Source organism: Bombyx mandarina, chromosome 09 (assembly GCF_030267445.1).
Source record: "Bombyx mandarina strain Sakado chromosome 09, ASM3026744v2".
NCBI lineage: Eukaryota > Metazoa > Arthropoda > Insecta > Lepidoptera > Bombycidae > Bombyx > Bombyx mandarina.
This window is the reverse complement of record NC_143216.1, coordinates 14212067-14230172: the sequence shown is the minus strand read 5'-3', so window position 1 is coordinate 14230172 and position 18106 is coordinate 14212067. Positions and strand designations below refer to the sequence as shown.

Sequence of the window (18106 nt, the reverse complement as noted above, 5' to 3'; positions counted from 1 at the left end):
AACTTGATAAGTGTAACGCGTTAAGGCGTTGCTAGCGTCGCTTAATAGACACAAAAGAAAGGTACATAGAACCGCATTGTCACTTGCCATGAAAAATGAGTTCTTTTTAACAATCGTAAGCGTTCATCGTGTTGGTCAGACCCCGGTTCAGCACTTACGCAACGCCCCATACGAAAACTTACCCTTTAAAAAGTTTTGGCCTCTCTCTGGTGGTCTACTGCCGGTATAATTCATCAAGTTTCTCTTACCAAACGAATGGTACTAGTATTACTGCGGATATGTATGAAGTGTGTGTGACAAACCCACGAATCGCCGACCAACCTTGGTTAATCGCTCTTCACCGCTGCTCATACATGACAACTCTCACCGCACACGACACGAGAAATGGTCTCTAAGCCAGCTACAAGAGTTGTTACGTCATCCATCGTACTCACCAGACCTTCTACCGACAGACTTCTACTTTTCTCAAAGTTTGAACTTATTGGCATGGAAAAATTTAATACCGCGAGGTAAACTCCCTTGCCTACAAAATCCCTTTGAAGAGTTTGTTGGCTCCCATGCAAATGATTTCTTTAAGAAGGGCATTGAAAATATCTTACTGCGCTGCGTGGGTGCGTATTTTGGTTAATAAAAATAAAATAAAAAAACATAAAAATTGACTATACTAAACGACAATTGCATAAGTTTAATTATTATTGTTTAATTGTGTAAAAGAAAAAAAAACAAGAATAATGAATCTTCTGCCTACCAGTCCGTTACAGGGATAACCCAAGCAGTCTCGGTCGGATCCATCGCAAACAGCTTCGAAAACCCGATCAACCCAAATTGAAATTGTCCGTTTCGGTTAGTATTCCTCGAATAACGTAATCATCGTACCTACAACGTCACGAATATGGGTCGTTAATATCGAAATCCAATAAATGTAATTACAGTTCAAACCGGCCGCGCGTTCATCTCAGAAATGTAAATAGCGTGATTCCAGTGAAAACCGAGAATATAAGAAAATATGTTTGTTTTCGCAGTTTCGGAATTGGCTTTATGCGACAATTTGTTTGCGGTATTTCGTATACCAAATACCTATAAGAAACTTGTGTTAAAATAAAAGATATTAGGATATCTCTGGAAACTATGATGATAATAAAAAGTTTTACTTGGTAACAAACTTCACGGAAATCTACACGTAAACAGACAAAACAGCTAACTACAGTTTTCTCTGTATGTTGATCGTTTTACTTTTTTGTTTGGTAACAGTTGACGAGCTTTAATGTTGTCAATAATAAAAATTGGACATAGGAAGTTAAAGACTAAATAAAATAAAAAACAAAGTTTATCTAAATTTTGAGTTATCATCAGTTTTTTTTTTTCCTACCTAAGCTGGTACCCTGGAGCGGCTATTCCAGCGTAACCGTAACTAGTAGGTGAGCTCACGGGGCTCTAACCTGACGACGATGCTAACACGAACCCTAGCAGGAGTCGTGCTTCGCAGAATCTACTACCGGGTCGGAATCGCGACCCACTGAGAAGATCCGGTGAGAAACTCAGTAGGTTGTGTCTGAGAGTTAATTTACTCGTCGAGCCCTTCGTCGCAAGCGACGGGTTCGACGAGAACGGTGACCGGTGCTTGAAGTACCTAGAAGCACCGTTAGTGGATCGGGAGGATCCGAGATGACGTGTTTTGGGCGACGCCGACTGCTTTCCATTCTGTCCGCAGGATCGGGAATCATCAGTAATTGTGGTCAATATCATCATTGGTCGAACACTAGTAAAATTTACTGGTTAAAAATCAATCTAGTTACGCACTCGTGCAATGTAAAAATGAAAAAAATGGCCTGGTTTTAAGTGTTTACCGTTGTCTATAGACATCGCTAGGTAAACTTTGAGGCATGAGGTCAAAGTTTGAAAATGTACTGGATAACGTTTTTCTCACTCTTCAAATCGGAACACGGGAAGGAGCCCCTCAAGCTTTTTACTCTCGATAAGATGGTTTTGGATCGTCTCGACTTGGAGTCAACCTGTCCCTTCGTTCGAACGGGTGGAAACATTATTTTTGTTGGTTTGAATCTCTCGAAGCCTACAGTTGTACATATTAACAGGCGGTGGCCATAAGTTTTTATTGCTTAGAGGTTACATGGTAGTTACTGGAGCCCATAGACATCTAGGACGTCAATGCGCCACCCACCTTGAGATATAAGTTCTAAGGTCTCAAGTATAGTTACAACGGCTGCCCCACGCTTAAAACCAAAACGCATTACTGCTTCACGGCTGAAATAGGCAGGGTGGTGGTACCTACCCGTGCGGACTCACAAGAGTTCCTACCACCAGTAAGCTAATACAATACTAATGGTACACTATTTTATTCCATAGCTACATTAGTATAGTTGTCATTTGATTGATATGAATATAATAAATTGAGTGTGGTATCGGGCGAACTCCGTCGGTTCCGGATTTAAATCGCGGATGTGTTTTATCTATTCATATAACAAACGCACTTACAGTTTGTAATGCAGAAAAACTTTGTCCCGTGTACATTTGAAACAGCATTGAGTATTTATGAACACTAAAATAGACGAGCTTATGTTTAACTGATATCCAAGAGCGAGTTCCATCAGGTATCTTCACATTTCAATATAGGTAAATATATAATATATTTTAAATATAGGCTACTTATTCTGACCGATTCGACAAAGCAGAGCTTAATCCCCTGGTGCTTGAAACTTGAAATATTAGCATTTGATCTCTTTTATGTTGTAAGCTCGATGCTTAATATAATCCTTTCTTAGTGGATACTAAGGATTTTTGGTTCACCTCTTATTTCAACCCTAAGGGGGTAAAATTGGTTGTACAAAGGAAAGAATTTCATATACCTGCTTCGGATTAGAAATAAATGTGTAGGCGTGTATCGGTGTTTTCCGAATTTTATCCCTAAGACCTTAATTAGGATTGAAAGTTTATATTTTATTTGTTGTTTTTGTTATAGAGAAATATATTTCATTATATGTTTGTACTACATTCGTTCCTGAACCCTTCTGCTCATTGTGATGATGCTTGATACAATTGTTGCTTGCATACCATGGAAGCTTTCTGACTTACTACTAGATATGACATCAATCAAGAAATGGATTCATAGATAAATTATTTATTTACATATTGATTCAACTTTATGCACAAGGGTGGAAGGGTGGACTTAATGCTTAAGGCATTATCTACCAGACAACCAAAAGTGGTGTAGAAAGTCTTGTTGAAAGTGCATTCTTTTTGAGGAAAAGAAATATATATATACATATATAAACACACACACAGTATACATCATCTATGATGCACACACATAACATACAACGTCGTACATATTATATAATATAATAATAATATTCAATTTATACATATATTATACAGGGTGCCCGAAAAAGCAACGGCAACCCAACATCAGGGAAATTATCTTCAAATCTTGATTACTTTGACGAAATTAAATTAAACAAACTTTAAATGTAAAATATTCTTACAGTAACTACTCAAGTTAAAATTATGTTATTTCCTTGTTTTTTTTTTAGGCGACCCAGACTCGGCTGTTTTCGGATCGGTGACGGAAGGTGTCTTCGAGGGGAAGATAATCGCCAAAGACGGCTCTTACTACGTGGAACACGCAAGAAGATACTTCCCACCTAACAACACGAAGACACGAGGCCACTCCGTTATTTACAAAGACAGTGACGTCATTGATCCGTTTGCTAACAAAAGGCACGGTGAGTGGAAATACTATTAAATTAATATTGCACGTGTACGCCAGGTAGGTTAGAATAGGAGTATACTGTTTCATCTGACGAGATGAAACATATTTTGGTATGAATATGCAAGTATAGTTTTAATATTCTTAGTGAAAAATTTAATACATCGGATATATTTCATTGTTATTTATACGATATTAACGTTAAATCAAACTAAATAAACCATGTAGTATTTTAATATTGTTTTCCATAGACACGTGGCTGTGGCTTTGTTACTTTTCAAATAAACATTATTTGTTCGTTTTGCGTGGTGGGCGCCTAAGAATACCCCCAACCCAAACTTAGCTCATGGGTGTCGTAGAAGGTGACTAAGAATCATAGCCGCACTAAAGCCAACACAACCTAAGCCCAAGGTCAACAAAAGCATTCCCAAGTGGGGTTGACATTAGGCAGGCGGCCAGTCAAAAAAAAAATTGCCAAAACTAAGAGCAACATGAGAATGAATTTCCGTAGACACGTGGACGAGCTTAGTCTACTTGATGCTATCTTGTTGTCGGAGCCCGCTTATTTAATTTATGATTTATTCTGATTAATTTAATCAATAGAACAAATATGCATACCTTGGAGTGCTAAAAACAGTTTCATATACTAAGATTATAGAACGAAATTCATCATATGTTGTTAAATAAAGGTTGAAAACGAATATGAATGAATACGCTCTGACTGTACAATTAAGACTGATTCAGGAGTGGTAATCAAGTCGTCTAAAAGTTAAGAATTCAGGAGTGGATGCTAACTATATGTGATAGTCTTCAAAAATATATATTTCTTCTTTAATAAAAAAAGGATATAGGACTTGATTTTGGAGTGAACTCGATTGGTAACATGAAATTATGAATCAGCTTTGAATTCATATCGATTCGTGTGAAATCCATATTAATCTCATTGTAACAATTTGCGATAAATCCAATAATGGCGCATGTTATCCGAAACTATCTACGCTACAAGATTAACCATTAAAATTTACATTAGACGTAGTTCTGACCCGAATGGAACTTGCAAAAGGGAATTCGATCCGTGTACAAGTTTCACCACCGGCAGTCGCGCAGCAAATGGATTGCAAATGCAACATCTCGTTTAACAAACTTTAATCCGGTTCACTCCGTGTGCTTGTCACCGCTTGATTGCAACACCGTGTGTGCGTCGAAAACTTTACACTAATTTATAGCGGATTAGGAGTTTGTAATCTGCATTCGATCCTCTTGAATCGAATATTTGTTTAGCAACCAACTTCGTACACTTCAATAATGTCTAATACGAAGACCGAGCCTTGCTCGGTTTTTTTTTATAAATTGTGCTTTTCGGGTGTCTTAACCACGCCATCTGCTGAAATAGCTTTAGTGTTATTGTGTCTTTAAGGCTTTAAGTTAGTTGCTCTCAATTATAATAAATAGTATTATTATTCGCCAATAGATGTCGGGAAGAGTCATAAAGTTGATTATCGATAAAGTTGATTATTGAAAACACGACTAAAACAACATTTTCTGAAAATAAATCGTAACTAGATCGATTTATCGCCCCCGAAATCCCGTGTATACTAAATTTTATAAAAATCGTTAGAGCCGTTTCTGGGATTCAGATTATATATACTTAGTCTGGCCATAAATACTGTTACAATTAAAAATTTAAAAAAATCTATTGCAAATAACATTTATTACTTTTACAGTGTGTTAGTTTAATACATAAATATAAAACAATTTAAAGTATAAAAAGCTTATTCGAAGTGGTCTCCATTGGCTGCAATACCGTCCTTTAAACGTTGAGGCCAGTTATCAATAGAAGCACGCACTCTTTCCATGTGAAAAATTTTCACTGCCAATCGTACGGATTGTTTTAGGGACTCCAAATTATCATGGCGTTTAGAGCAAGCCGTACTCTCTAAAACTGACCATAAATCATAATCCAGCGGATTAAGATCGGGACTAGACGACGGCCAGTCTTCAGCGCTGATGAAGTCCGAAACGTTCGTTTCCAACCAAGACTGCGTAGACAGAGCTTTATGACCTGGCGCCGAGTCTTGCTGGAAGGACCGTTCTTGATTATTAAACATGGTGTTATTAAGGGGCTTCACTAATGTTTTGATACTTTTTTCACAAAAGTATGGCTCAGTCACTCTTTCATAGCTAATACCCCACCAAACCATCACTGAAGTCGGATAATGCACTCTGTCGACTAATTGGGAAGCTTCCTTAAAGCTTTGAGTATAAATACGGTTATTTTGTTTGTTAAAATGTTGCTCAATTGTAAAAAATTTCTCATCCGTAAACAAAAAATTTCTATGACCTCCCTTTGCGTACCGCTTCAGTAGTTGTTTCGATTTTACCACCCTATTATCTTTTAAATTATCAGTTAAGAAATGACCAGTACGTCTCTTATAGGCTGCAAGTCCTAAGTTATCTTTTGAAATACCTGACATGGTTCTAGGTGCTATCTTCATCTCCCGAGATAAAATCTTTTGCTTTCGGACAGGATTTCTTCGAATTATTTCCCTTACTGCTTTGACTACCTTTTTCGTACGAACACTACGTGGACGGCCAGATCTTTTTCTGTCACAAACAGAGGAGGTCTCATTGCACCTATTAATAGCCCGGTACACAAACATTTTACTAATACCAAGCGTATGGAGAGTTTAAAAAACTGCATTTTTCTCCATACCTACTTTGTGTAATGCAATCACAGCGATTCGGTTCTCTTTATCACCCCACTCCATTTTAATATCGCAAAATATTGTACAATGTATTGGCGCCAAAATGAGAAAACTCAATGAGCAATTATATAAAAATGACAGATTCCAAATTCAAATGTAATATGTATTTTGTTTATTTTTAATGGTAACAGTATTTATGGCCAGACTAAGTATATACAAAAATTGCTCGTTTAAAGGTATAAGATAAGATTTAACGAACGTTGACCTAAAATACAATTCGATTCGCATTGTCGCCGAGCCAGCCCGAAATTCGCGTTACATATTCATTCGTCCGTAGGCCGCACCGGTATGGTAATTGAGCGTCAACAACATCGCTCCGCCCGCCGAGTTTGCATTTTTGTCGTATTCAACCCTGTTGTAGATGCAATTTCCAATGTTCCTACGAACGATGATTCATTTGAATATGCACCGCTACTGAACCTTAAATAAATACAGTGCTTTTTTTTACAATGTTTTTTTCTTTTGAAATTTAAAGGTGAAACAGCCAACAACAAGGGGCTTGGTGTTGGCTAATTTGATTTTTAGATTTTCCTACCTTCACTTTGACATAACTTCACAAACTTTTTACTTTAGTTTATCAATAAATATCAACCTGGATTGTTTTTCTTGTATGTTTCAAATCCTCATTCAATGATCCTGGAATAGATACTAGAATAGATAGATCCTAGATATTACAACTGGTTTCCTTCATCGTGGAGGACGGGCAGACTCGTGCTGTTAAGAAAAGAGGGGCGCCCGGCGGATACTGCCGCCGGGTACCGTCCCATAGTGTTGCTGGATGAGGTGGGCAAGCTGCTGGAACGCATTCTGGCGGCCCGCATCATCCAGCATCTGATCAGGGTGGGACCCGATCTGTCGGCGGAGCAGTATGGCTTCCAAGAGGGCCGCTCAACGGTAGACGCGATCCTTCGCGTGCGGGCCCTCTGGGAGGAGGCCGTCTCCAGGGGTGGGGTGGCTTTGGCGGTGTCTCTCGACATCGCCAATGCGTTTAACACCCTGCCCTGGTCCGTGATAGGGGGGGCGCTAGAACGACACGGAGTGCCCCCTTACCTTCGCCGGCTGGTGGGTTCCTACTTGGAGGACAGATCGGTCACGTGTACCGGACACGGTGGGATCGTGCACTGGTTCCCGGTCGTGCGCGGTGTTTCACAGGGGTGGAATATCGGGTATGACTGGGTACTGAGGGGTGCCCTCCTCCCGGGCCTAAGCGTAATCTGTTACGCAGATGACACGTTGGTCGTGGCCCGGGGGGGGAGTTTTGCTGAGTCTGCCCGTCTTGCTACCGCTGGGGTGGCGCATGTCGTCGGCAAAATCAGGAGATTGGGCCTCGACGTGGCGCTCAGTAAATTCGAGGCCATGTGGTTCCACAGGCCCCGGAGAGTGCCACCTGTCGATGCCCATATCGTGGTTGGAGGCGTCCGTATTGGGGTCGGGGTGCAGTTGAAGTACCTCGGCCTCATTCTGGACAGTCGTTGGACCTTCCGTGCTCACTTTCAGCACTTGTTCCCTCGAATGTTGGGGGTGGCCGGTGCGTTAAGCCGGCTTCTGCCCAACGTCGGGGGGCCTGACCAGGTGACGCGCCGTCTCTATACGGGGGTGGTGCGATCAGTGGCCCTATACGGGGCGCCTGTGTGGGGCCAGTCCCTGGCCGCGGGGGTGGCGAAGCTGCTGCAACGGCCGCAACGCACCATCGCGGTCAGGGTCATCCGTGGTTATCGCACCATCTCCTTTGAGGCGGCGTGTGTACTGGCTGGGACGCCGCCTTGGGTTCTGGAAGCGGAGGCGCTCGCCGCTGACTATCAGTGACGGGCTAGCTCACGCAGGTGTTCACTGGGCATGGTTGGTTGAGTTCCTGCACCGGATCAGAGCCGAGCCGACGGCAGAGTGCCACCATTGTGATTGCGACTTGGACACGGCAGAGCATACGCTCGTCGCCTGCCCCGCATGGGAGGGGTGGCGCCGTGTCCTCGTCGCAAAAATAGGAAACGACTTGTCGTTGCCGAGTGTTGTGGCATCGATGCTCAGCGACGACGAGTCGTGGAAGGCGATGCTCGACTTCTGCGAGTGCACCATCTCGCAGAAGGAGGCGGCGGGGCGCTTGAGAGACGCACAGGCCCACCGCCGTCGAGCGGGGGCCAGGGAGGCGGATCTCGCCCAAGCCCTGGCCCTCTAAGTGTTTCCGGTCCCCCCTCACATGTCGGTCTGGGGACCGGCGAGGGGGGCCTAAGAAGATGACGTGCAAGCTGCTCTGCACGCGTTTTACGCAAGAGCATCCGGGTGATGGAAGGCCGGTTATCCTCGACCCACGCTCCGCACTAAACGCTTCATTTTCCCCCCTTTTCCTCTTCATGAGTTCTGTCTCATGCGAGGTTTGGACGTTGGTTGTTGAGCGACAGGAGGTTTTAGTCAGTTCGACTCTGACATGCTCTGCCCTCTATCCCCAGTGGAGGGCGGAAGTCCGGCGATTTCCTCCTGACCAAAAAAAAAAAAAAAAGATATTATATTTTGGATCGTTAAAATGGTTAATTTGGAATATCTCACACGACGTTTATTTTCTTTTTTTTTTTATTGCTTAGATGGGTGGACGAGCTCACAGCCCACTTGATATTAAGTGGTTACTGGAGCCCATAGACATCTACGGCGTAAATGCGCCACCCACCTTAAGACATAAGTTCTAAAAGGTCTCAAGTATAGTTACTACTATAATATAATAATATAAAAAGAAAACTACATACTGACTACAATTGTGTTATACGGAATCTCTATAGCGCGGAGCATTTCAACGTGTTCTTTCCTTTGTGAAAATTACATTCGATCGGGAAATAAATGCGTAGGTATTGAATAAACAGGAAGGGTCGCGCTTGTAGCTACTTTTTTTTTCATTACGAGTTATTGAACAGCAGCACCGAGGGGGTGCTCCTCGATACCCGCTCCCCGTGGAGCTTTTATTTAAATATGAAAGACTACAATCGTCTAAATAAAAAGCCTTTTTTTTGTCATAAAGAAGGAAACAGGATTACATGTCAGCTACAGAAAGGGGGTGTTCTAAAAACAAACTATATCACATTAAATGCTTCTATAGGCATTGATTTGTTTGTGTAAGCTTGGCAATATCTCCTAAAGTGGATCGAATGATTTCAGTTCTAAATACTTTATTTACGATGTGAAGAATATACACCGAATAATATCGGATATTTGGTTGTAAGCGGGGCACGTTTAATATAATTATCTACAATTCCCGAGTTTCCCGTCTTGTTACATAAACAGCTGATGTTGTGTACAATCTCATTTCAGTCCTTCCGAGGACATCCGAAATTTCACAATCTTGTGTAAGATGATGAAAAAAGACACGATTTATCGATCACTTGAGACATCCGATGAGTTGGTTCGAAATACATGTAAACAAAACGATCTTGTTACGCATTGCTTTCCTAGTGGAGCGTCTGCATTGTGATACCTCATCCCCGATTACATCTATACGTCCTTTGTAAAACGAACAGTCTGCAGCCAAGTGCTCATTCGTATACACCCCCCTACTCTCGAAGTAATATTTGAATGTTGTCCCCTCCGGATAAGGGTGTCGCGTATTGCAGAAAAAACATTTGCATTACAAAATTGTGTGCTGTATCGTAATTTTTTTTCTTTTCTGTTATTATCAATAGCTCGAATTTATTTCTCGAATTATGTTCTATCATTATATACACCGTAATTTATTCAATTCGATACGAATTCGAGATTGAAACGTAATGAACCAATTCATTTTCGTCTGTACATAATGATGATATTTTTTTATTAAACTTCACATTGAACGAATTTTAGTAACATTAATTTAGTTTAGACGTGCTGTTTATATCGAGGGGTGAAAGGCTAGGGTTGATTCAAGCGACATTTCGCTTAATACGCGACTTTTATCTTTGGAATAAAAGATGCGTTTTATTCGGTATCAACATCAACGGCTCGATGTTTTAATTGAACTTTTTTTTATTGCTTAGATGGTTGGACGAGCTCACAGCCCACCTGGTGTTAAGTGGTTACTGGAGCCCATAGACATCTACAATGTAAATGCGCCACCCACCTTGAGATATAAGTTGTAAGTTCTCAGTATAGTTACAGCGGCTGCCCCACCCTTCAAACCGAAACGCATTACTGCTTCACGGTAGAAATAAGCAGGGTGGTGGTACCTACCCGTGCGGACTCACAAGAGGTCCTACCACCAGTAAGTTTACTCCATTCAAATAGCTGAATAAGAGTTTTTGTTATGATATTCTTTCCTTACTTACATCTGTAAAGTTCCAAAAAAAATTCGCTGTTATTTAAGGACGAGATTGGTCCATTGCGTTTAAATCTCGAGTTATTATTTATATATGTATTTAAAAAAAATCGAAATTGTTCATTCATTTTCCGCTCGAACAATATTTAAATAGATGAAGCAACTTCGATATTAAAGTAACGCTTTCAGTAGCATTATGAGTGGGAAGGGCGATGTAGGGCCAGTAATTAAAACGATGCTTCACGGGCCCTTGTTAAAACTTGTCGTTCACTTTCCCGGCCCTATCCCTTCGCATTTAACTAAGTTTACCTGAAGGGACTTTCAATAAACGAGCGCTATTGTAGCGTTGTTAAGTTTAATTTCGGTTCAATTCCGTCCGATCCCACGTGTCGGTTTGAAGTCCCTACAATCGAACTAGCTGACTGAGGAAAGGCAATGAAATCGGCCTGCCTTTTTTTTATTGCTTAGATGTGTGGACGAGCTCACAGCCCACCTGGTGTTAAGTGGTTACTGGAGCCCATAGACATCTACAACGTAAATGCGCCACCCATCTTGAGATATAAGTTCTAAGGTCTCAAGTATAGTTACAACGGCTGCCCAACCCTTCAAGCCGAAACGCATTACTGCTTCACGGCAGAAATAGGCAGGGTGGTGGTACCCACCCGCGCGGACTCACAAGAGGCCCTACCACCAGTAATTACGCAAATTATAATTTTGCGGGTTTGATTTTATTACACGATGTTATTCCTTCACCGTGGAAGCTAATCGTGAACATTTTTTGAGTACGTATTTCATTAGAAAAATTGGTACCCGCCTCCGATTCGAACACCGGTGCATCGCTTGAACACGAATGCACCGGACGTCTTATCCTTTAGGCCACGACGACTTAAAATATGCCTACATCATAAAGTTGGGTCCGTGGTTCATGACTGGTCACGTGTCACTATGTTTACTGGTTACTTGAATTCCGTAATACGTAATTTCTGATGTGAGTACTTTAACGGTCATATAGAATTATTAAGATTAGAATTAGTGCTCGATAACGATGGTAATGTTAGTGATTCCAATCAATGCGACCTTAATTAATTTTCCGTTCATTAATCAAAACACACGTGTTTCGTAAACAATCGCAATTATAAACACAGTTATGTAAGTGCTTTAATCAATGTAAGTTATTGTTTTTCTTTTACCTTTTTTGATGCTATTATCAACTCACGGTTTTTATTTGTTTGCATCGCAACTGCATTGATGAAAAGATAATGTGAGTTGAAAAAAAATGTGTACTAAGAATTAATGCACTGAGCTCTGTGCACCCGGGGGGCGGTAATTTCCGTGATCAGACCGTCTAGCCTCCCCGACCACGGTGCTTCGTTAAAATTCAACTCGCCGGATGCAAAATGCCAATACGCGCTTATGCGACATACCTAGGACTAAAACGAAATACCCAATTTAGTCCTTTTTTTTAACATCAAACCTCTGGAGATAATGCACTGTTAAAACTTTTTTATTAATATTTATTGTTTAAAATTCTTGTTTTTTTTTTTATAATTGAAGGATTACTGGTGGCCCTGAGGCCTTTTCAGTTTCACCAGGACAGGTGGGCGAGCAAAGGCTCAGCCAGGAGTGGTGGGATTAGTTAACAGCTGCCCGAGCGCCTCCGAAGGAGACCTAACAACTCGAGAGCAGCTGCTTCGCGAATGAATCTACTACCGGATCGGAATCGCGACCCGCGGAGAAGATCCGGCAAGAAACTCAGCTTGCTAATGCATGGGTTGGATTGCACGACGAATCTTTGCCGAGTTCAATGAGAATGGTTACAGGGTTCCCTAGGCCGGCTCCTAGTGTTAAGAGTTGAAGGTGTATAATGCAAGGGTTATTGGATCTGATGGATTCGTAAGGACGTGAAAATTCTTTAAACAATGCAACAAACAATTTAAACTCGTGTCCCAGTAATAGCTACATACCAGTACATTCGGTCAGCAAAGATGTCCAACTATGGGGAATAATGCAGAGCCACGGAAACATTGGTTGCATACTTCCGCTGTGGATCTATTAGAGTATAAAGGTTCTTGAATGGAGAACACGCCTACAAGCGTAGTCTAAGTAAGACCTGGCCTAGCATAAAACAAAATTTCACGAATATTTTTATTTTCGATATGCTTATTCGTGAATTAAAAATGGCGCTTGAAAAAAGGTCGACAATATGATAAAAAAAATGTACAAACTCGCGTTCAACTAGAACGATATATTTTATCCGGTTATATTGATTTAAAAACCTAACTACTGAATCGATTCTTCAAAAAATAATAATTTTCCTAATGCAGTGTGATTAATGAAGCAGTTTTGGGGTAACAAACATAAAAAATTCAACGGTATTGAGAAACTCTTCGCACTCATTTTATATATATTTTTTATTTATTTGCGTTATTAAAATATTATTTACACACTTGTGGTATTTGAACATTATTGTCGCACGATGCATTCGATAGGGACTGCGGTTTTCACAAAAGCAATGGATAGTAATTTATGTTGTAAAATTTAATAGCACGATGCATTGAATTTCTCATTAAACAAACCAAAGGTTTCGTTTACGCACTTCGTACTAGCCTCCGTATTTACAAGGGTAATCAAACCACGCCCACTTCAATAATTCAATCTGTATTACATCGATTTCGATTACAGGAATGAAAGACGTATAAAAACAAACAAATACAGATTAATGTATATTCGAGTTATATATCTAACGGAACTAGCTTGATAAATCACATCACAGCCGTATAGCAAAGAGCTTGTGTCGTCAGCCTTTGTGTATTTACATTGAAACGCTCACGGATAGGATCGTGTTGTGTTTTTCTTTCGAACCTCCCCCAGTCAGTAACTCGTGCCGCAAACTTGTAATTTATCATGAATAATTTAAAATATCATCCTGATTACACTTCAGAGACTATTTTCAAACCTTGTATAATTTATTCGAAAAAGGGATGCTCATAATAAATGTTTTGTTTATTATTATTATTATTATTTATTTATATTTATTTAAAATCTTATTAATTACATAATATTTTTTAAAAAGATATTAAAAATACAATTTTTAAAAAACACTATATAAAAATAGATTGCCGCTGATGGCGGTGTCTACGACACAAGCCACCAGTGGTTAGGACTCCAGAGTGAGAAACGTCCTCACAATGCGTGCAGTATCGAGGATAACTGCTTTCTGTATTAGGCCCTTAACCCAGCTGGATATTATTATTATTATTATTATTATTATTATACAGTTATTATTATTATTATTATACATTTTATTGTACGTTTTAACAGAAGCGATACGTGGAATTAATTTCTTCGCTCGAACGCCACGAACTGATCCGGATTATAAATCTCGGTAATTCGTCTTGTTGTAGTCGAGACACGTACGTACGTACGGTGCCGTGTCTATTTGCTATTGTAATATGACACGGTCGTACAGTAATTCCTTGTTTGAAGAGATTTTCTCTCATCGACACGCCTTTCGAACGATCCTAAACAGTGCCAACGCTTCTTAAAGGGAATTAAGAAAAAAGCAGCAAGCCCGTTTCGGAGAAATAAGCGCGAAGGGTTCCGTAGTTGGTTGGAGCGTTCACGTTTGAAGAAACTAATACATTTAATAATATTTTTACTGTTTAAACATAAGCAGCGTGCATAGAAGATATTCCACATATCCAAAACTACCATATACAATATAATTTGTAAGGTTTAGCCACTAATCTACCGGCCAATGGAACAGAGCTCATTTATTATAACCACAACAACTGCCTTCAATCTTATTACGTTTCGAAAGATTATTTTGGATTACTATTCACCACACGAATTAATTCCTCCTGTGACATGTCCATACGAAATGAGGTTTGAAAATCAGCGGTAGATAGCAGGCTGGTTTTCTTTGCTGGCTGGCTTTGCTGATGTCATGAATGCGGCTAAGGGTAACTAGGCGGCTCGTGGGCCCATCTGCTCTGGGAAGCATTAAAAATGGGGCTTTAGTATGTGATTTGTATGTACGATAGAATGCCAATAGTAATCGAGCAAACTGTTTATTACATACGAATTGAAATTACGAACCGGAGAATATATAGTAAATGACAAAATTGCATGAGTTCCGTATTTTTGTAATTGTTCACGGATCCCTAAAAACATAATCTAGTTTCAATACTGGATATGTACATTATTTTTTAATTGCCATATTTGTCAGTTTGCTTATATTATTTATCGACATAAATATTCTAGGTCACGTCGGCGGATGCGGTATAACCGATGAAGTGGTCCAATGGATGGAACGCATTCAGAACTCTGGAGTTGACGATGAATCTCCCACGTCGCCGGCATCTTCACAGTCCACACCTACTGTCGCAACTCCACCACACACTCACACCTCCGGCTCGCCCTCGCCTCATCCCAATAGCTTAAGAGATGATATGCCAAGGTATAAAAATATTATATCTATACAAAAAATTATAGCTTCACTGTTTTTGTGTTAACAAAATTAAAGCCGCAAATTTTGCGTACTTACTGGTAGTAGGACCTCTTGTGAGTTCGCGCAGGTAGGCACCAACACCCCGCCTATTTCTGCCGTAAAGCAGTAATGCGTTTCGGTTTGAAGGGTGGGCAGCCGTTGTAACTATACTGAGACCTTAGAACTTATATCTCAAGGTGGGTGGCGCATTTACGTCGTAGATGTGTCTATGGGTTCCAGTAACCACTTAACACCAGAAAAAAAAATTGTCTTGGTAGACTGAATGACTGATGGTCACATTAACCTAGAACCTTGTAATGCTGCCACTTAACATTGCTGTCTGCTATTGCAATGTGAACCATTTATAAACAGCGTGTTTTTTTATTTTTTTTTCGTCTAAGCCGAATCGAGTCATGAATATATGTTTATTTAAGGTATCAGTAAAGAAAATTTTAAATTCGTTCCACGATCCTCCGACTAGCGATTAATTGAAACGATATAATTTGAAATTTATATACAGAAAAATGTATTGCTTTTATGGCTACTCTTAGAGATGTGGTGCCAGTGATAGCTGATATGAAAACTTTAAAAGAATTTATTAACGATTTTGTTCTTGTTTTATAAGCATACTAGCGACCCGCCCTCGCTTCGCTTTGGAAACATGAAATTTTATTATTGATTATTTACGACATCACATTAGAAACCTCAAAAATAACAGTATTGCTCCAATATTTAATGGATCTTATTATACATATAAACCTTCCTCTTCAATCTGTATCTATTAAAAAAACCGCATCAAAATCCGTTGCGTAGTTTTAAAGATTTAAGCGTACATAGGGATATAGGGACAGAGAAAGCGACTTTGTTTTATACTATGTAGTGATAAAGAGAAGTAAATGTGAAAAGCGAAGGAAATGTCTTAAAGTGACAACTTATTTCTACTTAGCAAAATAAGTTCGATCGGTCAAAGGCTATTAGATTTAAGCAACATTTTTGCAACTTTACAAGGAGATATTTAATGTTTAAAATTTTGAAAAAACATCATAACAAAAAAACTTCTTCATCTATTTGAATGGAGTAAACTTAATTAAAAAGATCGAACTATTAATTCTAATACCAAATAAAACGCACCTTTAATTATAAAGATAAATGTTGCGTATTAAGCGAAATGTCGCTTAAACAAAAAAAAATAGTCTTTCAACTGTCGAATTGTGTTCCGTTTAAATTAAGATTTGCTAATTTCCTATTATACCTATATATATAAATATTTGTGTATTTTTGTGTTTTAATAGACATTGGGATTCACATTTTCACAATAAATATTCGCGGTCCGCGAACACGGGCGAGCACGCGCGTTCGCGTCGAGCAGCGCCCTACGACAACCGCAACACGTGCTCGCTGTTCATACAAACAGATCCCTTAATATGGAAGCATATTCGTGAGGGATTTCCAGACGTAAGTATTTGTTTAAAACCATCTACAAATATTTTCGTCCTAATTAATACAAAAGAGCTAAAGTGTCAACTACTAAGCAATAAAATAGATCTTAACTGTATAATAGTTTAAAGGTTATTTATTATCAAGCGAATGGTCGTTAAGTTCTTTTTTATTCAAATGATTCCTGATTGTGTGGCAACGTAACACGTCCGTATTCACTTATTCGGTCATTCTTTATTCGTTATAAGTATAAAAAATTGTGGGACATTTGTCACATAGGGTTGCCACCCGTACTGTATAATAAAGTATTGTACGTTATTTCAGGTAATTGTACTCTATAGTTTATCTGAACAAGAAAGTACAAGAAAATACTTTATTTGGCATATTTTCGTTTCTTTGGGATTTTGAAAAGTTCAGTCATATATATTTTTCGTTAAGCGACATCGATTGCTCAACCGATGGGACCACTCACCAACGCCAAAAAAAAAATGTGGCAACCCTAAGTTACTCACTTCACTAGGCTTCCGTAAATTTTCAGCCGGACGTCTATCAGCACCTTACGTCATATAAGATCATTATCTATATGACCCGACTTAATGATTGGTTTCAATGAAATTTCAGCATAATGTGCCAAGTAAAAAGAACGAAGTCGACACGAAGACCCGCGAAGAGATCCTGTCTCTCATATCGCACCACGTGACCGCCGTCAACTACATCTACGGCAGGGCCAAGTTCGACGGCAGATTCGACCACAGGGACATCAAATTTGAAGTTCAGAGGATAAAGGTAAAAATAATAAACAGTCTCTTCGAATCACTTGTACCACCACCCTGCTTATTTCCGCCGTGAAGCAGTAATGCGTTTCGGTTTGAAGGGTGGGGCAGCCCACCCCACCACCATGTGGGATAAATAGCTGGGAAGAGAGAGAGGGATTATTAACTTATTAGAAACGTTATACATGCGCGCGCTAAGACACGTCCGTACAGGTTGATACCTAATACCCGTAATCAAACTGCGCAATCGTCGGTATTCCGACGCTCCACATTTTATACGCATTAATAGAGAGTCGTTCTATCGACGGTTCGCGTTCAAAGGGTTAATTAAATAAGAATTTTCGATTAAGAACTTTAGATGTTTGCTTTAAGGTTGATATTTGTGCTCGACAGATCGACGACAACTCGCTGTGTAACAATCGTTATCCGAACGAAATGAATCAGTTCTGTTTAACGAACGTTGACGTTTCGAATTTCCTGAATCTCCACTCGCTCGGCAACCACGAGGACTTCTGTCTGGCCTACGTGTTCACGTACAGAGACTTCACCGGGGGGACCCTAGGTAAGACGCAGTTTTTATATAATGGCAATATACAAGATTACACGTTGAAGATGATATTTTAATTGGGGATGCTGTGTTGTCGGTTT

General features: G+C 39.8%; 1 protein-coding gene across 1 annotated transcript in view; it reads left to right on the top strand.

Moving 5' to 3' along the window:
• Nucleotides 1-18106, top strand: part of kuz (zinc-dependent metalloprotease kuz) — a 60637-nt gene that overhangs the window by 32065 nt on the left and 10466 nt on the right. The window contains exons 4-8 of the mRNA XM_028170055.2: nucleotides 3549-3740; nucleotides 15023-15218; nucleotides 16541-16703; nucleotides 17307-17471; nucleotides 17852-18020. Of these exons, the coding sequence (XP_028025856.2) occupies nucleotides 3549-3740; nucleotides 15023-15218; nucleotides 16541-16703; nucleotides 17307-17471; nucleotides 17852-18020 (885 nt within the window). The remainder of the gene's footprint in view (nucleotides 1-3548; nucleotides 3741-15022; nucleotides 15219-16540; nucleotides 16704-17306; nucleotides 17472-17851; nucleotides 18021-18106) is intronic.